Below are 26,921 nucleotides of genomic sequence, written 5' to 3'. Positions count from 1 at the left end.
CAGATGTGGGATGTTCACATGAGTGTATTTACTACTTAAACTTGGCAAGTGCATGATACAGAACAACTGCTTCCTTTGGTGATGTATATAAATACACCAACAGAAAATTCAGTGGTAAAGAAATTCATTTAAAAATATACTCTGTGGACCTAGATTTTGAGTTGGCTGTATTGCAGTTATTAGAGCTAAATATAATTGTTGTCTCAGTATACCATTCTCCAAATGGTAACTTTAAAAAATACTCAGCAAAATGGAATTTTGCCTGAGCTACTTAATGTGCTTGAAATTTAAAATTGCATTGTGTTGTGTTTTCAGTGAACTCTTTAGTGAAGAAAGCTCTAAAAAGAGAGAATTTATGTACACAGTAGCCAGTTATGGGCTTTTTTTAAGGAACCATCTACCAACACCAGATGGTGTCTGCCTTGGCAATGATCCCTGAGCACTGTGCATTAGTTAAAGAACTATATTTTGATCACAAATCTAAATACTTGGGACTATGAGATGACTGTAGTTGATCGAATGATCCCTGAGCACTGTGCATTATTTACAGAACTATATATAAAAAGACATAAAAACCAACCAACTAGTATCTGGCATTCTCATTATGAGTTCAAAAAAAGGCTATAATATTCAGACAGCAATATCTACAGTGGAGTTGTAGCTTGGATTGCACGAAATGGCAGCGACTGATGCATTTAAAGATTTTCTCCAAATCATCAAAGCCAAATTTTACTATATCTATCCACAGAAGACCAAAAAGTGTCCTATGAGCATGTCACAGCACAGTCACAGTGCGAAAGAAAAAAGTGGCATACTGATGAACTGAAAAAATTAAAATGCATCATAAATGATATTACATGATCACAACAAAAGAGCAACAGATCGTAGTGCAAAGAAAGTGTTCTATGAAGGCGCTCACAACTCATGCAAGGCAGCCTGAGACCTGATCATTGAACACAAGAAGTATACCACCTCTCCCTTAAGTATGTGTAGTCCAGATAATGTTCATAGTTTTTTTATTGACGTTATGGTAAACACTATAAGTACCATCCCAGACCTCGATATAGACCCTGCAGCCACTGTAATAAATGAGAAAAAATGCACCACGAGGTACTGGAGGTAAATATCAAAAAAATTATACACTTAAGGTTGTTAAATCTTCTGATAGTCAGGATATAATGTCTACTATTGTTCTCAAGGAAATTGTCTTTGAAACTGGTGAACCATTAACTCTTGTAATTAAAAAGTGTTTTACTGCTGGATTATTTACAGACTTCCTGAAACTTTCACAGACAGTTCCAGTTTACAAAAAGCGATACCCAGCCACGGTAGCAAGCTTCAGACCAGTCTCAATTATTCCAGTCTTCACTTAAGTGATTGATACTGAAACGAAAGGCCAAATATCAAATTTCTTTGAAATTAATGAACTTTTCACAGGTACACAGCATGATTTCCAGAAAGGCAAATCCACACCAACAGCAGTACTAGATTTGGTTACTAGGCTAAAGTATAATTTTGAGAACAAAGAATCTGTAGCACTGACACCTTGCAACCTTAGTAAGGCGTTTCACCTGTTCCAAGTATTTATAAATGATTAAAGCTCTAATGGACAGTACTTGCAATTTGCAGATGTCACAACTCTGTCCTCGAAATGCATTGATGCCAGCAAGGCTCGAGAAGAAATAGATGCTTAGTTTGTCTCTACAAAGGAATGATTTGTTATAAACAATATGAAAATAAATGAAGAAAAAACGTCAAAATTGGTTTGTATTCTCAGTGTCATAGAATGCCTAAAAAGTGCGGGAATTGTGAAGGTTTTGGAGTTCATGGTGGGTGGTAAACTCGTTTGTCAAGAACACATTGCACATGTATGTGACAAACTGTCACGAGTCATATACCTCCTGAGGAAACTAAAGCATATGATAACTGATCAGTATCTGCTGAAATTATATTATTCGCTGTTCCACAGCCAAATCAACAATGGCCCATTACTATAAGTTCATTCCACAGGCTGCAAGAAACTACTACTACTACTGCTGCTGCTGCTGCTATGACTAAAAAAAAAAAAAAAAAAAAAAAAAAAAAAAAAAAAAAAAAGAAGGAGAAAAGCTACAATATACAGATCATAATATCAAGCAGGAAACTGGACTATAATAAACCTATCTTCATTCATCTAGGAGTTATGACAATTTTCAGTCAATGTGTCTTCTCCTCTTTCATGTCCATGAAAGAAAATCATGAAACATTCACCAACAAGAGTGATATCCACAATTATAACACATGCAATAAAGAACACGTAGATATCCGAAGCTGTCGACTCTCTCTGCCACAGGGCAGTTTTCCAATAGTGGCCATTAAAATTTTCAGCCATTTAAATACTGAAATGCAGTCCTTGGACTTGGAGACATTTCAACAAAACATATCGCGAAACCAATGCCAAAAACCACCATACAGTTTAAATTATTCCTTTGACAGTGAAAGAGAAGATTGGACTTTCTGAACAATGCACTGCCAAATCAAATGAAGTGAAAATGTACTTTTTAAAAATTTCTCACTAAATATGTCATTAAGTGTTTTGCTGTACTCAAGTAAATTCGTTCTGTATTATTATGCATATGTATGGTAATTTGTTTTTGTATTGTGTAGTCTTAATCTTGAAACACTGACACAGTCTATCCAGTCTAGACAGGCGAATAATGTGCTGTGGTAATAAATGAACCTATTGCTTGTCCACCATCTGTCGGTGAAGAAAACAATTTGAGGGTCAAGCGATAGCACTCTCGTACAGTAACCTCAAAGTTTGTGTAATGTTTTCACGAACTGATGAAGTTCTATGGCCATCTGTGTTCGCAACTTGTGTTACAAAAAATAAATAGCAAACGAAAGGCCAGAAACAGGAAGACAAATCAAACTGGTGTCCATGGTGGCTGCTTAAGGAAATCCAGTATTCGAACATAAATTAATTTCACGAGTTGCAGGGCGAACTCGACAACTGGCGTAATTATTTGAGAAAGGTTTTAGAAACGTGTAATTATCGTTTGACACTCATAACTCCTAGTATAACGCGGAAAATCTTGTCTGAGGAGAGGAATTTCTCCACATAAGTGGATGAGGTGACGTTAAGGTTCTTGGCAATAGGAGCTGCAAACATCTAACATTTGCTACTGCAGTTTCAAAACAAGCATTGACTGAAATCATACTCAACACAAGTGAACTATTTACGCTGTCCTTAAGGATGATTTCGTGAGGGCAAGTAAAGTACTGTACCGCAATTCCCGCAAGTTAGACATCATATTGTAAGTCGAGATTTTTAATTCCCTGCAACATTCGCACCAAAACATAAAATTCCTTTCTGAACTCTACACAGGCATTCATAGTATATCTGGAAAGTTTTACTTCTGGTATTGAGGTAGCGAAATCTACAGTTCACCTCTAAATCACTCTTGTAATGAACCACATATTACGTTAAGGAGTAAAATAAGGGTAGTAAGGCCCTGTCACAATCTACTGCTATCATCGTAACACAATATTCTGACCACACTTTTTCTTAGAATAAATAAAGCCTACTATTTTTACCCCCTGTCACAGCTCACATTAGAGTATGATATTGGGCAGTACTAAGCGAAAGTATACTAGTAGTCGCCTTGCAGCAGATCGAATAGATTTCCTTATGTTGCTTAACTTTATGTGATAAACAGTCTGCAACTATTTTTTATTACGTGCCGTGTTCTTGTTTCCCGTAAGGTCAACCACTGCTTGTAATTTATCTGTTAAAGAATTACAAGCAGTAGCCCTCTTATCCCTATTGCTGTATTCCCTGCTTTTAATTTCCCACAAACATGTATGACTCCTATACATTTCGATTAATTCGTCAATGAGCTATCTAGAATGCGGATGTGTATCTGCCATTCTAAAATTCACTCTACACACTCGGATGAGAAACAACTGAGTGAAAAAACTAAAACACATATTAGCTCCAGATTTGCTGCGATCTGTCCATACGTTCCAGCTTGTCTGTGAAGATGTGATTTGAACCCACAGATTTGAGCTATTTCGCCCAAACCTCCAACTTTGCGCACATCTCTTATCTGCGCAAATCTCCTATGCACATGCAAGGATCTATCTGAGCAGATGTTATGTGTGCACACAGATTGTTGCCTTTGGGCAGGCCTTTACCTCGACTGCTATAATCTCCCAAAGTACGGATGCGTATCAACCATTTTAGATTTCACTGTGGGTGCAAAGACGAGAAACACTATACTGTAGTGGTGGGCAGGAAATCGCGTATCTGTTAGAAATCACAGTGACTGAGAAGTCGCAGATATCACAATCACAACATTACAGAATCTAACTGCGATTTCAGTCACAGTTAGCAGTCGCAAGTAGTATTTCACATTCAAAGACGTGAGCCATCTATTGGTCGAATTTAGCACTGCTTTCTGCGATTTCAGTGACAAGTCGCAACTAAGAGTCGCAAGTAGCAACTAAAAAGCGCGGTTAACAGTGGCATCTGTTGGCCAAAGTTTGTATTACGCTCGTCTCTGCGATTCGCAGTCGAGTCCAACTGCGATTTCCGTGACAAGTCGCAACTAAGAGTCGCAAGTAGCAACTAAAAAGCGCAGTTAGCAGTGCCATCTGTTGAGCAAAGTTCATACTACGCTATTCGCTACCGGGAAACTGCGATTTCTGTGACAAATCGCAACTAAGAGTCGCAAGTAGCAACCAAAAATCGCAATTAACATTCTTTTCCTAGTGCCATCTGTTGACCGATTTACGTACTTCGTTATGAGAGCCTTGTGCCTCACGAGATCGGTGTGCTGTGTGTGGATATGAAGGACTTATTTCATTAATGGTACAAGTCCATTTTTGTTCATTTTGAGATACAGAGTCGTAAAGTTAAATGAGCGCTGAAAAATCTGCAGTTGAGATACCAGAAATATTCAAGCATATGGCTTCTTGCTAGAGATGAACCTTTATTTATGTTTGTTTGGATCATTAATTTCCGAAGCATTATAGACAGAAATGTGGAGATAATGGACTTGTACCACTATTGAAATAAGCCCTTCACATTATATGACGACATGCACATTCAGCATCAGTTATGGTTGGTCAAACACAGCTGTGACTCTGAAAGTATTGTATTAATAAGCAACATTGCCTTTTTCTCCCGAAAATATCAAGTAACGTAACAAATGTGTTTGATTCTGCTTCCAATATGACAGTTTTGCTTAATACTCCACATGCCTACAGGACTTTGCAATGTTAACACAGAGGAACTCAGACATCTGTATAAGTGTAGTGAAATGAAAACAGTATTATTGGGTCATATGAATGCCTCGCTTTTGTTCCGACACAGTTCAAGACTCGGGATAAAAGTTTTACACTTGGTGTTCTACATGGCAACTTCACACACAAGAACTTTTTGCCGACACTACTATCACCTACATAAGTAAGCTTTTCCTGTGTTACTTTCAAGTACTGCACTTAAGCTATTCCTGATTTGAATGGAAGATCTGTACTTCCTACTTTCATATCAACAGCCTCAAAATGCATATTGTAGACTTTGGGATATGTTACAGGTCAGTGTCACACCAAGATTGTGGAGACGGGGAGGGGGGGGGGGGGGCGTGTCACTCTCCAACTAGTGTTTACCAGTAAATAAGTGGCGGAAAATTACGGGTATAGGACGGCTTAAACATGTGGAAAATGAGATTTTCATTATTCACTCGCTGTATTTAACATTTATTATTCCTTTAAAATTGCACAACAACTTCAATAAAACACAGTTTATTCACTCATCTGCACACTTATTTCACAATTATGTCACTTTTAAACTGCAAAATCTTCTAAGAGCTGTCTTGAATCTTCACGAGTCTCTCTCAACAGCCTTGATGTGGATAGATCACAAGGATTATTAAACAATTTTTGCTGTCACTAATTACAAGTAATATAATGGACAGAGTAGATTGCTAAAATTTGCTCTAATGAAAACCACTCAATGGGGTATATTTCACATTTGCAAGAACGATCTCACTGAAGTAATTAAGTCCATCGAAACACTTAGAAACTAACCTCTCGTCTGACGAAAACGGTCTAAAGACGCAGTGGCAATTTCTCCAGATCTGTTGACAATGATATTTTGAGTTATCACTTTACTGAGTGACTAAAATGTAGTTCGCGTACCTGTGAACATAACAATATATTAGAATTAATTTTATAAACACGAACTATTACGCTACTGTATGGCTACTTACATATTAATTACACTATTAATATTTTCACAGTTGTTTCTTCAATACAAAATTAAGCCAACGGAAGAACAAACGTAAAACATACTTACCAATGACAGGTTTGTTGAGATGCAATATTCTGTGTGGACATTGTAACTTTTTCATACAGTGGTAAGTCGCAGAAATCGCAGAAGTCGCAGAAGTAGCAGAAATCACAGAAGTCGCAGAAATCGCGGAAGTAGCAGAAATCGCAGAAATAGCAGTGGCGGAGGGATACACGACCTATGTTCCTTAACTGCGGCTCTTAACTGCGACTAATCACAGTTAAGAATAACAGATACTGAAAAGTAGCATTCACAGAAATCACTGATATCGGAAAATTCCAGTTTAGCCCATCACTACTATACTGAACAAAGCATGTACGATGTGTCTGTGCAGATGTTACTTGTGGAAAAATTTGTGAAGAAGGGTCGTTGCATGTTGACAACGATCTACACTAAAAATCTGAACAATTTTCTTTAAACTGTCTACATATAACTTATTAAATGAATTCGTATGGTGAGATGGTTCCTTAGGAATAGGCATAGTCAATTGTCACTCTTTCCTCGTTCGATTTTGCCTCTATTTCTACCGTCCTCGTTTTGAAAAAAGTCAGAAAATCTTCTTAATTTTGTTTCCTTCTTTCCAGTAAACTGACGTCATCATTGCAGCAAAAAACTACTTGAGAAACATTTACCTCATGATTTTAAAAAAATATATATTGAAAAACGACGGATTCTTGAGTTAGGAAAATAGAAGTCATGTTTTTTATTTGCTTACGAATAACAGCTAACCTACGTGATGTTATTAGTATCTTTTATTTGTAAATCTCTGCCTAATTGGTCGGTAAAGACAAAGCTATGATTCGCCTGACACACATTATCATCACTACGATGGTGGTATTTTTTTAGTCAGTGAAGGGTTTTGGGCGTCGGTCGATCAGCTGAGGTCTTCAGCTCCATATATATCTTTGAGCACATTCTGGTTCCTTGTTGTCAAAGTTTTGAAAACAGTAGAGGTGTTAGTAATCTCCGTGATGATTCATTCATCCCCACCATCTCTGTAGTCACATTCTTAGTCGCCATATTAAACCAAGTCATCACGTGACCAAAGAGTAAAGGTGCATGCGCCGGGTGAAATTAACAGTGCAACATTAATTTTGAAAATCTGGATTTACTGCGTTCGTATTACTTGTAACGATGGATACTCGCAAATTGACGGACGTTTTGAGAGCGACTATAGATCCAAATCAGAGGCAGCAGGCTGAAGAACAACTTGCCCAGGTATTGTAAAACATGTGTTTTCCTACAACGTTGCGCCGTCCTGCTCCTAATAAAAAATGTTTTACAGGTTGCTCCTAGTAGCAAATAATCTACATTATAGCGTTGTCGTAATAATAACAAAAGAAAGAAAACTTGGTTTGGTAGTGTTGGTTGCTAACGTACAGTCGTTCCACTATACTATTTTTTCCCCTATTTATGTTGATTTTTTTGTGTTGTATTGTTTTTTCGATATTTTGTGATTGCCCCCCGTTGTAGATTTAAATCGTGAAAGTTGCAGTAAGTTAGCAAAGTAGTTGTTGTTTATAGAGTAATGGTATACTTGTAAAGGTATGAAGAACGTGTTTTACGCGTGCTTGTCTGGGCGGCGTGTCTTGATTTCTTTATGTCGCGCGTGATTTTTCTTAAAGTCGTGCGGACACTTCCACAGTCTTTTGCTTGTTCGTTGTCTTGTAATAGAAAATTATATTAAAGTTGTGTGACTGCAGATGCTATTTTGTATAGTAATTTAACAGAGCTAAGGAAAAGATCCTTTTGTGATATGTGTCTTTCAGTGATTGCCAAATACAACTAATACCAAAAATTTGTTCGAAGGCAGTCTGTTGTTTTAATCGATAATTTGATGTTGCATATAAATTCGTAGTGTATTGCAATATCATGTCTACTTGTCTGTTACTAAATGTGAATAAAATAAGAGTGGCTATTTTTTAAAATCGTATTACATCTGTTGCTGCTTTTACTTATTTGGTAAAAGGAGATAAAAATTCTAGCAGCATGCTTCTTAAAGAGGCTGCTTTGTCATTTCCAGTGGTAGGTCCTCTAAGAGAGATACTGCTGTGTGTCAAGGACACCATGTAGATTTCTTTATTGGTAAATACTTTCAAAGTATCTTGTATTATGTGACTCACTTGAGGTGGTTTGAACAGTTTTACCATTTGATGAACTTTGAAAACAATCCACTGGTCCACTGCAAGCTAGTAAACTATTATTATTACTCTTTGCACAATGTACCTCATACAAGTGGATTAATTTTACACTGTAATGTCATTCTTTATCAAAGTATTGACTCTCAAGTGGCTAGTTATTTGCTGATATCATCTTCAGCCCGTTTGTCAAAGATTTGTTGTGAAATGAAAGCAACATACCTGTAAACTGTTTAAAGTTTTTGTAGTTTTGTTGATTTAAACTAGATTCTGTCAGCATTGATGGACAAGAAAGTCTAGGCTGAATTCATTGTTCTGAAGCAAACCACACAGATGCTTCATTATGTGACTATCATGAATGGAAAGAGTATATGCTCACAAAATAGTGAGTAAATCGAGCAAGCAGAGTGAATGGGATGTTATGGAACTTTGGCATTAAAACCCTTTATCTATGAAAGTAAATGCAGTTTTCTTTGTATTTTCCTCACAATTCTTGATTATACTGCACACGGAGTCATTTAAATCACAATCAGTATTGCAATAACAATGTGACTGAATACGTTGAAACATGAGTTCCCAGTAATATCAACATTGTTCTCACATTAGAAAATTTGAATTATTGTGGACTCTTCAAAAGATTGTAAGGTACCCATATGACAATGTATAGTTCACAGAGTGCTTTGGAACCACCCCAGGAATCGACAGGCTATGGTGGTGATCCTGTGTACTGCTTAGCCTCAATCTTATGGAAGCCATCATATGAACAGAAGACAATTTGGTGGTGTTAGTCCTACACCATTAAAAAGTATCTTCACAGAAACTCCCAAATTTAATGTTTTAATTTATGTAATAAATATAATTAGCACTGTTATATAACAGTGTGAAGCCAATTCACTATATTATGCTTAAATTTATGTACTTGAAATATTTTTGCTTCCCTCATCTCATCCTGTGGGATCCATGGTACACACATAATATAATTTGTCACAGTACCTCCTCAGAATGAATTAAAAATTCGTGTTTTAAAAGAAACATCGGCTTTACCACTTATGTCATAGGCTGTTCTCTGTGTAGCTAGAAAAACGGCATTGTAGATTATCAGAACTGCTGCCTATAATGTGAGAGTGTCAAATTTATATATGACACAGATAAGTAGATACGTACGACACATTGACTCATCCCACAACAGACAAATGTTCGCTCTTCAGTAGAAAATGCTATGTTATATCTATTGAATGACAACTAGTTGTTTTCCTATTTCATGAACGTTTGCACACCAGAAAAATATTTGAGCCAGATGCATGTCTGCTAATGTTGTAAGCTGGTTAGTTATTGGTTAAATAACAATTCAAAATTTGATAAGTAGCTTTTGAATCTCAAGGAAACGTTATCTCTACCTGTAGCCTATTGAAGATCGTTTGTAAAGAAATTAAGGGTCCTTACAAAAAATATAAACAGTAGTTATAAGGGATGGACAATTTTGCAGATAGTTATTAATTAACAGAGCATACACTAAAGAAGCATAATTTGAAACTCACCATAGCAAAACTGTACGACAAGATTGAGCATGTGCTTCTCTCTGTGTTTGCTTAGTACAACATTCATCGGAAGACAAATTACGAGTCTGCAATTCTCAGTTATATTAAGACAGCTGAAAATGAGATGGCAGCAGAGATATAATTTCTTAAGTGAGCCCTTAATTGACTGTGTAATATTTTTTGAGTGAAATAGATTAAACAAAACCATGAAACTGAATGGAAATAGTTAGGTCACAGATGGGGTAGGTGCAATATGTTACAGTTTGTTTCCATTGAAAATTAGATTTTTTGACAGCAGGTAGAGCATTCCTTTCATGAAACGTTATTGAGAAACATTAACCAGAATGTGTGACATACTGCAGAACCATCCTCCTGTCACTGGCATATGTATCTTGTGGACCGTTAAGACAAAACAGGAGAAGACAAATCGGGTTGTGTACAGAAGCATATAGAAAGTTGTTTTTTGCTCACGCCATTTGCAAGTGGAGCAGTAAAGAGGATGACTAACAGTGGTATAGAATACCCTTTGTTGTGCACCATGTTGTGGCTTGCGATCTATGTATGTAGGTGAGGGGATTATGGAAGTGTCAGATTCCACCTGTCTGCTTTGACCCACGACGTCATCAATATGGCGGAAATGACTATTCTAAGCATCTCCAATATAATATGATGTCTATGATGTCACTACATACACATGGCAACAAACATGAAAATACATATAAATAAGACAATAACATGTCCCTCCAAGAATACAATCAAACTAATGGGACAACTGCGGGAAACTGGGGTTTTAGGGAGGGGACAAGCTAAGTATAACAGTAAAAATTAAATGCACCACAATCCCAAAATACACAAAATGACGAAAATGTACACAAAATCTACAGGAATTGGACACTTCCCCTGACCTATATAGATCAACGGCAGGTGATTATGCCAAAACACTAACGCCCACAGCAGAAATTATGATAATTGTAATCAGAAATTTCCCTTAAGCACAGTTGACGATACCAAAACACCAATACCTACATATAATACTACGAAAATTGGAATCGGTCATTTCCCTTGTAGATCAACAATAACTATTGATACGAAAAAACCAACACCTGCAACTACGAAAACCAAAACCACAACACTTCAAAAATTTAGAAGTCAAACGACCCTCCGTAAATTAAAACACATTCAATACACAATAAATACACAAAACAACTTGAGAGAAATAGACCCAAAAAAAAAACAATTACTTATCGGGTCGACCGTAGCGTACGATCCCACCTGTCGGTCGGCTTTGACCCGTGACATAAGGCTGTTGTGGTGTGTGACATCACGACGGCGCGGAATTTAGTTTGTGAGAGTGGTGTGTTTGTAGGTGTCGTTTTGATGCGATCGGTGGTACGCTCTGGTGGTGTGTTAGGTGATGTTTTTGGTTTAGTTTGCGAGTGTGGCCTCGTGTGTGAATTTTGGTAAATTGCTTTTTTTTATGTCTTTGTTAGGTATGGATATGACTGACAGTCAACAGTTTTCAGTTGTCGGCTATGATGGGGGACAGTGCATTGTCTCTAACAAAATTTCTTCAGTATTCGGATTTTTGGATGAAGTGTTTAGTATGTCATGAAGAAATAAGGCTTACTTAAAGTTCCGGTGTCTCGGACCAGGGACGGCTGTATGTGGAGATATCGTAAGGAGAACAGGTCAAGGGAAGTGTTCGATCCCAATTTGAGATCGGGAGGTGCTGTTGAGCTATATAGGTCAAGGGAAATGTCCGATTCCAGATGATATTGTGTTTAGTGGTATTTGGGGAGTTTTGTGATGTCTGTTTTTTTATATCGTTTTGCATGATTTTGTATGGGGGTGGGTGTCTAAATTTGTTTATATTTATATAATAGAAAGAAACATTCCACATGGGAAAAATATATTAAAAAAGATGCTGTGACTTACCAAAGTGCTAGTAGATAGACACAATAGAAAACACACAAATATCAAGCTTTCGCAACCCACGGTTGCTTCATCAGGAAAGAGGGAAACACGAAAGGATGTGGGTTTTAAGGGAGAGGGTAAGATGTCATTCCAATCCTGGGAGCGGAAAGACTTACCTTAGGGGGAAAAAGGGACAGGTATACTCTCTCTCTCTCTCTCTCTCTCTCTCTCTCTCTCTCTCTCTCTCTCTCTCTCTCTCTCTCTCTCTTGCACGCGTGCGCGCACACACATCCATCCGCACATATACAGACACAAGCAGACATATGTAAAGGCAAAGAGTTTGGGCAAAGATGTCAGTCGAGGCGGAAGTACAGAGGCAAAGATGTTGTTTAGTGACAAGTGATGTACGAGAGGCGGCAACTTGAAATTAGCGGACGTTGAGGCCAGGTGGGTAACAGGAAGAGAGGATATATTGAAGGGCAAGTTCCCATCTCCGGAGTTCTGATAGGTTGGTGTCAGTGGGAAGTTTCCAGATAACCCGGACTGTGTAACACTGTGCCAAGATGTGCTGGCCGTGCACCAAGGCATGTTTAGCCACAGAGTGATGCTCATTACCAACAAACACAGTCTGCCTGTGTCCGTTCATGCGAGTGGACAGTTTGTTGCTGGTCTTTCCCACATAGAAGGCTTCACAGTGTAGGCAGGTCAGTTGGTAAATCACGTGGGTGCTTTCACACATGGCTCTGTCTTTGGTTGTGTACACCTTCCGGGTTACAGGACTGGAGTAGGTGGTGGTGGGAGGGTGCATGGGACAGGTTTTACATCGGGGACGGTTACAAGGGTAGGAGCCAGAGGGTAGGGAAGGTGGTTTGGGGATTTCATAGGGATGAACCAAGAGGTTACGAATGTTAGGTGGACGGCGGAAAGACACTCTTGGTGGAGTGGGGAGGGTTTCATGAAGAATGGATCTCATTTCAGGGCAGGATTTGAGGAAAAAACCTCTGTCTGTTAGGGACAATCCGCAGCTCGTGGTCTTGCGGTAGCGTTCTCGCAATCCTGCATCCAGCCATCCTGATTTAGGTTTTCCGTGATTTCCCTAAATTGCTCCAGGCAAATGCCGGGATGGTTCCTTTGAAAGGGCACGGTCGACTTCCTTCCCTAATCCGAAGAGACCGATGACCTCGCTGTTTGGTCTCCTCCCTCAAACAACCGAACCGAATAAATTTTGCTCAGAGCAGCACTTAGAAGCTTGTGCAACAGTAGTATTATTTCATAAGTCCTTTATAATAGGTATTACAGATCTCCTTCAGAACATTTTAACCTCTTCATAATAAATCTGGAAGCCCTGCTGTCCCACCACATAGCAAAAAACAAGGAAATAGTGGTTGCTGGAGATTTTAATGTGGATTTATTGAAAAGCTTTGTCAGTGAACAATTATTGCAGTCAGTAACACTATCATTCAATTTAGTTCGTACTGTGAACTTCGCTACTAGGATATGTAAATGCTCTGAGGCTGCTATTGATAATATCTTTGTAGACAAATCTAGGGAATGTTTTATCACAAAACCAATAGTAAATAGGCTATCTGATCATGACATGCAGCATCTTGTGTTAAATGTTGAAACTTGTAAGGATGAAAGAATCTATTAAATCTTGAGTACAGGAGGGTAATAAGTAAGAACTTGAGAGATTCAGGAAATTGCTCAAAGACATGGACTGGATAGTTGTTTACAATACATGTGACTCAAATGGAAAATACAAAGCATTCGTTAATAGAGTTGCCTCCACTTTTGAGAATTGTTTTCCCCTAAAGGTAACTCAGCTCACACACAAGTCAAAAAATAAACTGTGGGTTACACAAGGAATAAAGATATCATGTGGAACAAAAGAGAGACTCTATCTACTATCTCGGAACAGCTCTGAGGTTAGAATTGTAATGCATTACAAAGAATACTGCAAAATATTGAAGCAAGTAATCCAGAAATAGAAGAATCTTTATTATGAGAAAAAGATAATTACATCAGGTAACAAAATAAAAACTGGGATATTGTGAAGACAGAGAAAGGTGAGGCCAAAAAGGAAGAGGAACATATAGCTCTAAAAATAAATGAGACTTTGGTTACAAGTACAGTTAATGTTGCAAACCTCTTAAGCAACTGCTTTATTTCTGTTACTGACAGCTTGGTGTTACCAGGTTCGGTGAACAGTGCAATGGAGTATCTGAGACCAGTCTTTAAAAATAACTTCAGTAAAAAGGAAATGACACTCGCATCTCCCAAAGAAGTAGCATCCATAATAAAATCCTTAAAATCTAAGTATTCCAGTGGGTATGAACATATCAACAAAGTTAATCAAAGAGTAATAATGCAAGTGAAGTTCTATCGTAAGCTATTTGTGCAATCAATCTCTTATCAGTGGAACATTTCCAGACTGGCTAAAATATGCTGAAGTTAAGCCTCTTCACAACAAGGGGGTAAAGAGATACCATCAAACTATCGACCAATTTCTCTTTTGCCGACTTTCTCAAAAACATTTGAAAAGGTTGTGTTCAAGCAATCTCCTTAAGCATCTGACTGCAAATGATATATTGTCCAAGTCACAGCTTGGATTTCTGAAGTGTTCTGATATAGAGAAAGCTATTTACACTTAGTGAGAAAACTTAATTCATTAGTTAATAAACTACAGGCTACCGGCATTTTCTGTGATCTGTCAAAAGCCTTTGACTGTGCGAACCACAGCAAACCCCTAAGTAAATTAGAGTATTATGGTGTCGCCGGGAATGCTGTGAATGGTTCGAGTCTTATCTAACAGGAAACAACGGGTGTCGTTGCGAAATACCTGTGCAGTAAGCAGTCTGTCTTCATCTGACTGGGAATTAATTACATGTGGTGTTCCTCAAGGTTCCATTTTGGGTCCATTGCTTTTTCTTGTGTGTATTAATAAAATTTTCCCTGGCAGCCAATTCTTTGTAATTAAATTTTGAGAAGACCCACTAGGGTGAAGTGGGGTGAGTGTAACCATGGGGTTAGTGTAACCACGGCTTATGGTGCCTTAAAGAAGCTGTATTTTTACCTCTGACCTATCACACACATTAATTTACCCCTTTCTTTGTTATATTTAACCATAAGTTGTCAAATCTGACATAAATTGGTAATTAATTTTTGGACTTGAGTTGACGTCTACATTTTCACTCTGCGAGTGAGTGACAAGCTCAGAATTTGGTAGTCTGTCATTCTTGCAGTTTTAAAGATAACTGCACAATTTTTTGGTTACAAACTAACTTTTGCATGACAATTTCAAATATGAGATTCATTTTACTCTACTTATACAGCTCTTGATATGCCAGGCATGGTTACACTTACCCCAACTTTTTCCTATATGGGGCAAGTGTAACCAACAGGCTGGGGCAAGTGTAACCAGGGGGGGTTACACTTGCCCCAAACAAACTTACCGGAACAGATTTATCTATTTAAGCCGTAACCTTGTTTTTGCTATCACACTAGATCAACTAAACTGGCCTTCCTGTACATATGGAGTTTGTGTGAGATATATTTTATTTTTTATTTAAGTCTACTATATTTTTAAACCACGTTTCCTATTATAAAATATGACACAGTCCGATAGTGTAGTCCCACTGGTAAAACAAAGAAGGAAAGAATTGCACCAGGAGCTGAAGTTATCACTTTTCAAGATGCCATCTATAAAGAAAGAGATTTCAAAGAAAACAAGAATAATAAGGAGAAAGCAAAACGAAAGAGCATTATCGACATAAAAAAGGGCTTGGTAATGAAAAGTAAATCTTCCAAACAAAGTGCTGTTACTTTATCTGAAATGGCATTTGGGAATGTTGTGGAAAAAAATCCCTGATTGCTCATGTGGGTAACAAGAAAAAAAAGAGACTGGAAGTTGAATCAACAAGTGAAGAAAGTGAAACTGAAGGAGGCCTATCTTTAATAAGTGGTGATGAAGAAAATGGGACCATAACAGCACTGGACGATCTCAGGAAAGAAATGACAAACTGTGAAGAAGAAAAAGAGGCAAACTTTTTTGAAGCCAAAGATAAAATTACAGCTGGAAACTATGTTCTGGTAGCTTTTGCAACAAAATGTAAGAAGGTTTATTTTATTGGCCATGTTACCAAAATTAGTGATTTAGGAGATCCAGAAGTGATTTTCCTCAGATGCAAAAATAAGACAAAGCAAGGCACCACATTCTACTGGCCTGATAGAAGAGATGAGACGGAAGTTCCATCCTCTGACGTCATTCCAGTGCTGCCTGAGCCTACTTTGAGTCGCAGGGGAGACCTGACATTTGGTGTTAAATTTTATTCATACAAGATTCAGTGACTAAATAACAGTTACGGCATAAGTGTGAATATAATAAGTTGAATTAGGGCAGTTTAGCGTTAAACACAAATTGCCAACAACTTGAGTTCAATTACCATGAAAAATAATAGAAAGTGAACTTATAAAGTGAATTTTTCTTTTCTCTTGATACTAGATATTTTATTATTTTTGTTAAATTGCCTACTAAAGAAAAAATATCACTTTAAACTAATAAATTACTGGCCTAAAACCAAAATAAATCATCTATGAAGCATTCTGTTACAGTGTTTTATGGTTTAGGCTAACACTTATTTTTTAGTTTAGCTAACATTTTCTGTGTATTTCATAATATACAAAGAGGCGTGTGCTAAAAAGTTCATATCTTGAGTAAAATTTAAGATATTTTAATAATTTAAAAATCCTCAAGTTCAGTAAAAATTGGGTAATCAGGTCACTTACCCCAAGTCTCTTTTACAATGGTCTGTATGGGTACAACAATGCGGGGTTACACTTGCCCCGAACCATGGGGCAAGTGTAACCTCACAACACAAAATTTTGAAAACAATTAATTGACCATATAATTTCTTTTTTCAAAAACAAAATGTAGATTGTTTGAAAGTCAATAAGTTAAATTTTAAGCATGAAAAATTTCAAAATCGTATCTTCAATAACAAGTTGGCAATTTGGTGTCAAAGTTGAACTATGCCAAAACGTGGTTACACTTACCCCACTTCACCCCTATATGCAGTTCAGAACTTGTAAGAGATTTCCTTCCAGCATGAGTATAACATATGAAGACATGCAGATCGAAGAGGTTGACAGTGTTAAATTTCTGGGATTACAACTTGATAATAAATTCAGTTGGGAAGAGCATACCACAGAATTGCTTAAGCGCCTAAATAAGTCTGTACTTGATGTAAGAATGATGTCAGATGTAGGAGATATAAATATAAGAAAACTTGCGTACTTTGCTTACTTCCATTCTATTATGTCGTATGGGATCATATTCTGGGGCAACTCATCAAACAGAGCAAAAGTTTTTAGGGTGCAAAAGCATGTGATAAGAATCATTTGTGGCATAAATTCAAGAATGTCTTGTAGAAACCGGTTTCTGGGAACTTTGTATTGTAACCACTGCTTCTCAGTATATTTATTCTTAATGAAATTTGTTGCATCTCTGTTTCCAACCAATAGCTCAGTAAACAGTATCAATACTAGGAATAAGAACAATCTACATAAAGGCCTAAAATCCCTCACCTTGGTCCAAAAAGGGGTCCAATATTCAGGAACACATTTTTAATAAATTGCCAGCAACCATCAAAAACTTGGTTTCAGATAAAGCACAGTTTAAACAGAGTTTGAAAGACTTTTTGATAGGCAACTCCACCTACTCCATAGATGGATATCTTAACAGAGACTGTTAAGTCAGCTTAAGTAAAAATATGTTAGATTTCAATTTTGACAACTCTTTTTCACAACAGTCAAGATTAGGTATTTTGCGTATGATAACTTTATTAATAGTGGATAACAATGTTTCATTCTGACAGTGTCTTAATTCTGTAAATATTAGCTGTCCCAGTTTACTGCACTTTATTATCTTATTTTCGACTATCTGCTGACAAATGATCGGGGTAGTAAGTATTATATTGAAATGTTTTGTTTTTATGTCATACTTTCTGACATATTCTACACCCCTGAGAATCATCTCATTTTTTGGGTCTATGGAATGAAAACTGAATCTTAAACTGTGTTCTGAAGATTATTTGGCACTAGTACAAAACATGATTACAAATTAAATTATTTTGAATTACTCTGCAATCTTAACAATTACATCACTGAAGACTCTGATATTTACATGTTTCTATCTGTTAGGCATGTACTTGATGAGAATATCCTTTTTTTTTTTTTTAAATGATACTGCATTTTTATTTTGCCTCTCTTCAGATAATAGTGTAGCGAAGGTTACCAACTTTCTCCATATGCAGAACACACGTGAATTTGTGATATCTGTTGCTGCATCTCGTGTACTTTCTGATTTTTGAAGGACTTTTCATTTTCATTTAGTGCCTACATATTGCACAAAAAACTCAAGTTGATGTTGGACCCTCTGTATATATTTAATGTGTTTGTGGTTGTTTGGTTTTATTGTCGATGATTTGTAAGTGCACTTCTGTCGTAAATGTTGTTAACGTCATTCTGTTTTTGTTTTGATTAGCTTCTGATGCTTTTAGCTTACCCTGCTATCTTTTTTAGCCACAATTTTTCATAATCTGGTTGCTTAAAAGTGAATGCTCAGTCCCTTCTCATATTATCTGCAGTGAAACAGTTACCATATGATATCAAAACTGGAGAAACCTTTTATCAAAGTCCACATTGTTTGTGCATTACAGATAGGGAAGAGATTGTGCTTGCTAGAGTGGAGAGTAAGATAATTTTTTCCTGTGTTTAACTCTTACATGGAAGAAATAATATAAGAAAGTGAACTTAAAGATATTATTAATTGAAAATTTCATAACTGAGTTCTTTGGCATTTCTTTTTATATTGATGATGGTTGCAAATCTTAATTTTCTACTTCTTTGTGTTTCAGATACATAAAATAATTGGTTTTGCACCTTCGCTTCTACAAGTAGTGATGTTGTCTGATGTTGATATGCCCGTGCGCCAAGCTGGTAAGTGTTCAATGAATCTGTTTTTCATTCTCATTCTAATGGTGAAATCTGAAATATCTTTAAATTTAGAATGAATTGTAGCTAAAAGTCTTTGCTGCAGAATGTGCAAGTTCGAATATTGTTGGAGCACAGTTTAATGACACGTTTTTACATTTTACATGAAATAATGACATGTAATTTGCTTTTTTAAAATGTGTAATCTCTGCTTTTGCCCACAAACAGTAATTTATAATAAACCACAAAAAAATGCACAACTCTTCTGTCCTACATAGTTTCGACTGTAGGCAATCTGTGTAATGGAGGTGAAAGTAAGTTTGGATTCTCAGTCCACTTCAGTAGAGCTGCTATGTCCCCAGTTGTGAATGGGATAATGTAGCTGATATTCCCTTTTCATACTAACAAGCCTCGAAGGATAATTTCAAGCTTAGACCAGGCAAGCATTGTCATTTTATGGTGAGAAGAAGTTGCAGAATAGAATATTGCCTGCTTAATTGGTGTACACCACAGGTTCATCATTTGATCATTCATACATTATCACAAGACTTAAAACATTGAAGGCCTGCCTTGTAGTAGTTGTCTATGTTCAACACCACCACCTGGAATCTACTTATAACTAGTAGGTATCCCAAGGAGAATGCGACAAAACTGTGTAGTCTTTTTGAGGCATCTGGGATGACTGTGTCAATCCTGACAGTGCACAGCTGTCTGCACAGGGCCATTTGGCTTCTGTGTGTCATTAAGAATGGCAGTACAAACCTCCAAGCACCATAGCTCACAGACGTAGCACAGGGGCAACACCTGTATTGAAAGTTTGATTAATGTGGTGGGGGCCCTCTTCACTGCAATGTGCATTCTTTGTGTAATATCTCATGACTGTCGTAAAAGTGTGTGTAGACAGTTAGGACCAGTTAATGTCTCGTATGCACAGTTTCTTGTTTAACGGGAAAAGGGTCGTCAGTCATGTTTCGAGCTGGTATGTACAACTGTCTTGACATCTCTCATCGCTACGGCATAACTAGGGGGTGAAGGTAAATTTGAGGGCTGTGCAGCATTGGAACAAAATCCTCCTACCAATTGTCCACCTCTCAGGGGGCTCAGCATTTAGTTGCTGGGTGCAGACTTGGCGACACCAGGGTCCCTGAGCCAGGGACTGGGAAGTGCCACCATTCCTCAATACCGTAAGCTCTGAGCGTGCTTCAACGACCACTGTAAGGCGCGACGGTGGAACGTTCTACGGTACAGAGCCCGGGGATCTTGGCTTAACTGCCTGGGTCACGAGGATGGTATAAACCTCTATAAAAAAAACCTCAATCTCAAGGTGTGCTGTGCGCCGAGAAGACGCATGGCTGTTGAGGTAGAACAGTTGCTAGCGGGCGACCTCTGGGGAACCTGCCGCCCCCCGGGTGTATTACGCTTACCCAGGCAAGCGGGGCTCTGTCTGGGTGGACATATCTCTCCCTAGCTGCTCGTGGGACCACCATGGAAAGAAATACGAATAGTGCACAAGCACGAGTCTCTAAGAAAGGAAAGTTCATGCTTTAAAGTATGACCCCCATTCGTTCCCTTCCCTGCCCACACTAAGGGAGGAACCACGATCTAAATTACCTGGTGCGACGTATTCTCCTCGATTTCTGGTTTGCAGCCGAACAGATGGGGACGCCTTTCTGGCCACAAAGCCACAGTTTTTTGTGGAAAATTTAGAGGACAAGTTTGGAGAAGTTGAGGGCATGTCTAAAATGAGGTCTGGAGCAGTCCTCATACAGACAGCATCCACAGCAGTCACAGGCCCCCCCCCCCAGGGGGTCCTCAACTCTTTTTGTGGATACGTGCGTAGCGAGCACGGGACCCCGAGCTAATGTGGCCTTACTTCCTTTCCAGGCTGCATACCCTCCCTTTCTGCATCCTTCCCCATCCCCCATCTTCGACCCCCACCCCCTCACCACCACCTGTTTCCTTCCCTTTCTCCCCTCTGGGAGTATGTTTTGTGCCTATGTCCGGAGACAGACGCTCGGAAATGTAACACATTCTTCACATTCTCTGCTTGCAAGTATCCATCCTTCCTTTGTCCTTCTCTTTTCCTTACCTCTTCTCTTAACCCTTTTCTCCGCTGCGGTGTTTGAGACCTATCTTCTTTCCTTTCCCTTTCTCTTGTTTCCTCCCTGTGCGTGTCTGATGGCCGACCCACGCATTTACATGCGTAGCCGGTGGCGGGGTAACGCGTAATTCCCCGCCCCGGGTAGGCAGGTAGGACACGTACGTACCCCCTGGTAACGGCCAGGCCCAGGGAGGGGTGATTACCCGAACTGATACCTTCCAAAAGCGCCGATTGGTCCCTCCATCCGTTTCTCGGGAGGTGTGACCTGAGGTGTGAACAATCACCTAAGAGGGAGTGCCCTCAGAGAGGGCCCCTACAAGGAAGGAGCGCGCCATTGGAGATGCTGGTAATCACGGGGGATACTTCCGCAATGGTTTCCTCATCTTCTCTATGTCTGCTCACAAGCGTAAGTTCAGTGAGTCTCAGCCACAGACAGTCCTTCCATCGTTGCCACAGTTCCTTGTTGTTTCTCGATCTGACGACGGTCACGACTTCTCCACGGTCAACCCTTTAATTATTCAGAAAGGTGTCGACGCACTTGCAGGTCCTGTAAAGTCTTGTTCCAGATTACGAAATGGCACCTTGTTGTTAGAAACAGTCAGTGCCATTCAGGCACAAAAATTGCTGCCTACTTCACCGGTACACACCTTCCCTGTCCGGGTGGAAGTGCACTGCACTTTAAATTCATCACATGGGGTCATTTATACACGCTCCCTCGACGGATTGTCTGACGAGGAAATTCAACACTACCTGTCTGACCAGGGTGTAACGGCTGTTCATAGTCATTAAAAGGGTTGACATGAACATCATTCCAACCCGTACGGTCTTCTTGACATTTGACAAAGTTCAACTCCCATCGAAAATCAAAGCGGGCTATGAAATAATTTCCGTTCGCCTTTACATCCCAAACCCTATGCGTTACTATCGGTGTCAGCGGTTCAATCACACCAGCCAGTCCTGTTCCAATGCGGCCAAATGTGTTACGTGTGGCAAGGATGCCCATGAGGGTGCTTGTCCACCTCCATCCCCTCGTTGCATCAAACTGTATGGGTGACCACGCTGCTTCCTCTCGTGATTGCCCCATTTTTAAAGACGAAAAGCTCATTCAGGAAATCAGAGTGAAGGAAAAGGTGTCGACCTTTGCTGCTCGAAAATTTTTCGCCAGTCGAAAGCCCACAGTGCCTCAGACAGGAAAATACAGCACTGTCCTTGCCTCTCCTCAGCCAACAAAGGAGGTGGCCACACAGTCTTGTGATCTCACCTTTAGTGCCACGGTCGTCAGATCGGCCAGCGCAAAGATCGCCCGTTCAACCTCCCCACTTTTGCTTGCTCACTCTATGGCTCACCCTCCATTGGGTTCTGCTAAATCTCGAGCCCAGAAGTCAGACACCAAGACTTTGAAAAAAGAGCATACTCGTGAAGATTTTTTTATGTACCCCAACTTCACAACCATCGGTTCCTCCTCCATCTAAACATCATATTTCCAAGAAGGCTAATAAGAAACCCAGTTCCTCTCCTTCTCCGCCGAGGCGTGTCTCATCTACAGCACCGCCTGGCGGTAACCGCCCTTGGCCGTCTTCTGTGTCGCCGAGGCGCACTGCTGATGGCCGATCAACCGGCCGATCGCTGGTGGCAGGAGCTGCTCCTGAACAACCTATGGATCAGGATCTTCTGCCTTCGGCTGAATGCCATTCCATGCTGTCGGTCGCAAGCTCTGAGCAGTCGTTGAGTTGACGGCAACCTTAGTCACATTCCTCCATTTTCTGTTCACCCTATGTCCATTATCCACTGGAATATTCGCGGCATTCGACTCAATCGGGATGAATTGTCGATCCTCTTACGATCCTACTCACCGGTCATCTTCTGTCTTCAGGAAACAAAGCTGCGCCCCCACGACTGCTTTGTTCTCCCCCATTTTCAGTCCGTCCGATTTGATCTCCCCTCTGTTGAAGGCACTCCAGCACATGGAGGACTTATGATTCTTCTCCATGATACTTTCCATTACCACCCAATCCCCTTAAACACTTCCTTCCAAGCTGACGCTGTCCGTCTTTCCCGTTCTGGATACACCTTCTCTCTTTGTACTGTATACATTCCATCGTCCACACCAATGGCACAAGCTGATCTCCTTCATCATCTTGGTCAGCTTCCACCTCCTCTATTTTCTGGTTGGGGACTTCAATGCCCACCACCCGCTTTGGGGATCTCTATATTCTTGTCCGCATGGCTCACTATTGATAGATGTCTTCCACCAAGCAGATCTTGTTTGCCTCAACACTGGGGACCCTACATTTTTGTCTGCCTCCACGACAAATTTCTCTCATTTGGACCTTTCAGTCAGTACTGTTCCGCTAGCTCGGCACTTCGAATGGTTCGCCCTTGATACACACTCAAGTGACCAGTTTCCATGTGTCCTTAGACTGCAGCCTCAACTGCCATATATGCGCCCGCGACGCTGGAAGTTTGCCCAAGCCGATTGAACACTTTTTTCGTCTCTAGCGACATTCGATGACCGTCACTTTCCTAGCATCGACGATGAGGTCACACATATTACAGATGTTACTCTTACAGGTGCGGAACGTTCAATACCACGCACCTCCGAATTGCCCCGGTGCCCCGCAGTTCCTTGGTGGAACGAGGCACGCCGTGACCCAATACGTGAGCGGCAACATGCTCTTCGCGTTTTCCGCCACCATCCTACTTTGGCCAACTGTATCCGCTATAAGCAGTTCCGAGCGCGATGCCGTCGCGTCATCCGCGATAGCAAGAAGGCAAGCTGGAACTTCTTTACTAGCTCATTTAACACCTTCACTCCCTCCTCGGAAGTTTGGAGTCGGATTAGACGGTTATCTGGCGCACCTAGCTTCTCCCCGGTCTCTGGGCTCACTGTCGCGCATGATACGTTAGTGGACCCCGTCGCAATTTCTAACTCATTGGGTCAACACTTTGCTGAGATTTTGAGCTCTTCAAATTACCCACCAGCGTTTCTCCCGAAGAAATGTGCAGTGGAAGTGCAACCTCTTGCTTTCTCCTCTCAAAATCGCGAAAGCTATAATGGTGTTTTCTCCATGCAGGAACTCCAACATGCACTCTTTTCTTCTCACTCCTCCGCCCCAGGACCGGATGGTATACACATCCAAATGTTGCTGCATTTATCAACCCATAGTCTGCGTTACTCCTTCGCCTTTATAATCGAATTTGGACTGTCAATACTTTTCCCAGACGATGGCGGAAAGCTATCGTCGTTCCTGTTCCGAAACCTGGAAAGGACAAACATCTCCACTCTAGCTATCGCCCCATTTCTCTCACGAGTAGTGTATGTGAGGTTATGGAGCGTATGGTGAATTGCCGTTTAGCTTGGTGGCTGGAGTCCCGCAGTCTTTTAACACCTGCCCAATGCGGTTTCCAAAAGCACCGTTCTGCAGTTGACCATCTTGTTGCTCTCTCCACTTATATTATGAACAATTTTCTTCAGAACGCCAAACAGTAGCAATATTTTTTGATCTGGAGAGAGCATACAATACCTGTTGGAGGACAGGCATCCTCCGCACACTGTTCTCTTGGGGCTTTCGAGGTCGGCTGCCCCTTTTTCTTCGCGAATTTATGGCAGAGCGCACATTTAGTGTGTGGGTGAACACTACTCTCTCCCGTACTTTATCCCAAGAAAACGGGGTACCCCAGGGCTCCGTGGTAACCGTGGTAAGTGTTGTACTGTTTGCCATTGCCATAAATCCAATTATGGACTGTCTCCTTCCCGATGTCTCAGGCTCCCTCTTTGTGGACAATTTTGCAATCTACTACAGCTCTCAACGGACCAGCCTTCTCGAATGAGTTCTTCAAGGATGTCTAGATCGCCTCCACTCTTGGAGCATCGAAACCGGCTTCTGCTTTTCTCCTGGTAAGACTGTGTGTGTTAATTTTTGGTATCGTAAGGAGTTTCTTCCACCTTCCTCACGTCAAGGACCTGTCAACCTTCCGTTTTCGAACGTAGCTAAATTCTTGGGTCTTATGTTCGACAGAAAACTTTGCTGGTCCTCCCACGTTTCCTATCTTTCGGCTCGCTGTCTGCGATCCCTCAACACCCTGCAAGTCCCGAATGGTACCTCCTGGGGAGCAGACCGAGTGGTTCTTCTCCACCTCTATCGCACCTTAGTGCGCTCGAAATTGGCTATGGAAGCATAGTTTACTCCTCTGCTCGGCCGTCTATTCTTCGGTGTCTCTACTCTATCCACCACAGTGGATTACGTTTAGTGTCTGGAGCTTTTTACACCAGCCCTGTGGAAAGCCTTTAAGCTGAGACTGCTGAACCTCCGCTGTCCAATCGGCAAGCAGTCCTTCTGAGTCGTTATGCTAGTCATCTGTCTTCCATGCCTGCTAATCCGGCCCAAGACATTTTTTTCGACGCCTCCTTGGATGTAGGGTATGCAGGGCGCCCTTCCTCCCTACTACCACTGGGAGTTTGCTTCCATCAACTGCTCCATTCTCTTTCCTTCCGCTTTCCTAAAACCTTCTTGACAACTTGAGGTACAGCACTGCCTTGGCTCCGTCCCCGGACCTGCCTGCTCCATGACCTTTGTCAGTTTCCCAAGGATGGTACTCCTTCACTTGTTTATCGTTGGGCATTTGCTGCTCTATGTGCACAAATGAAGGAAGCCACATTTATTTACACTGATGGCTCGAAACCATCATTAGGTGTAGGGAGTGCCTATATTGTTGGCGACACCCCAGATCGATTTTGGCTTCCCGACCAGTGTTCGGTTTATACTGTGGAGCTTTACGCTGTTCTCCAGGCTGTCCAATACATCCGTCACCATCAGCAGATACAGTATGTTATCTGTTCAGATTCTCTCAGCTCTCTCCTCAGTCTCCAAGCTCTGTACCCTGTCCACCCTCTGGTCCACTGGTTTCAGGACTGCCTCCACTTGCTTCCACTTGGGGGGCGTCTCTGTGGCGTTCCTCTGGATCCCAGGAGACGTTGGTATCTGTGGAAATGAGGCGGTCGATATAGCGGCCAAGGCTGCAGTCTCTCTTCTTCAGCCAGCTATTCGCACGATTCCCTTCGCCGATCAACGGAGTGTTTTATGTCGTCGTGTTACTCTTTTATGGCAAGCACATTGGTCGACACTTCCCAGTAATAAATTGCGGGACGTGAAAGCTCTTCCCTGTGCTTGGACCTCTTCCTCCCGAACGCGTCGTCGGGAGGAGGTAATTTTAACTAGACTCCAGATAGGGCACTGTCTTCTTAGCCATCGACACCTTTTAAGTAGTGATCCTCCCCCACTCTGTACCCACTGCTCTCAGCTGTGGACGGTAAGACACCTTTTACTTGAGTGCCCCTATTTTACTCCATTACGTGTCCATCTACAGCTATCACCTGATATATCTTCCATTTTAGCAGATGACACGCGCTCAGCCGATCGCGTTCTCGAGTTTATTAGTGCCAGTGAGATGACGTCAGTCATTTGAAGCTCTTTTTGGGCACAACAACCCCCTTCTATAGTGGTTTTTTTAAGCTTTCCTTCTATTTTTAGTTTCTCCAATTTTTTGAGTTTCGTTCCCATTTCTGCCTTCTCCTAAGTCACAGACTGGGCACTAATGACTGTAGCAGTTTTGCACCTTAAAAAAATAAAATAAAATAAAACGTCACGGGCATTGCTTGCTTGTGACGAGCTCGGTGATGTTGCAGTCTCTATTACACCTCATAAGAGCGCCAATATGGTTCAGGGACTTATTTTTCATCGTGACCTGTCGTTGCAGTCTGACGACGAGCTCCGTGCAAATCTGGAATGCCGTGGTGTCCACTTTGTACGACGTGTCTTCAGGGGACCTAAAGATAGTAGCGTCGCCACCGGCGCCTTCATCTTGGCTTTCGAGGGCGACACCCTGCCCGAGAAGGTCAAGGTGAT

The 26,921-nt window shown here is 40.6% G+C and overlaps 1 protein-coding gene across 2 annotated transcripts in view; it reads left to right on the top strand.

The window, feature by feature from the left end:
• The first annotated feature begins 7,351 nt into the window (after window positions 1-7,351).
• Window positions 7,352-26,921, top strand: part of LOC124613996 (importin-7) — a 188,456-nt gene continuing 168,886 nt past the window's right edge. For both annotated transcript variants that reach the window (XM_047142794.1, XM_047142793.1), the window contains exons 1-2: window positions 7,352-7,552; window positions 18,839-18,920. In XM_047142794.1, coding sequence (XP_046998750.1) covers window positions 7,469-7,552; window positions 18,839-18,920 — 166 coding nt within the window. In that variant the 5' untranslated portion in view covers window positions 7,352-7,468. The remainder of the gene's footprint in view (window positions 7,553-18,838; window positions 18,921-26,921) is intronic.

The sequence above is a fragment of the Schistocerca americana genome, chromosome 4 (assembly GCF_021461395.2).
Source record: "Schistocerca americana isolate TAMUIC-IGC-003095 chromosome 4, iqSchAmer2.1, whole genome shotgun sequence".
NCBI classification, from domain to species: Eukaryota; Metazoa; Arthropoda; class Insecta; order Orthoptera; family Acrididae; genus Schistocerca; species Schistocerca americana.
Note: the sequence above shows the minus strand (reverse complement) of the source record. Positions and strands in the feature narration are given on the sequence as shown.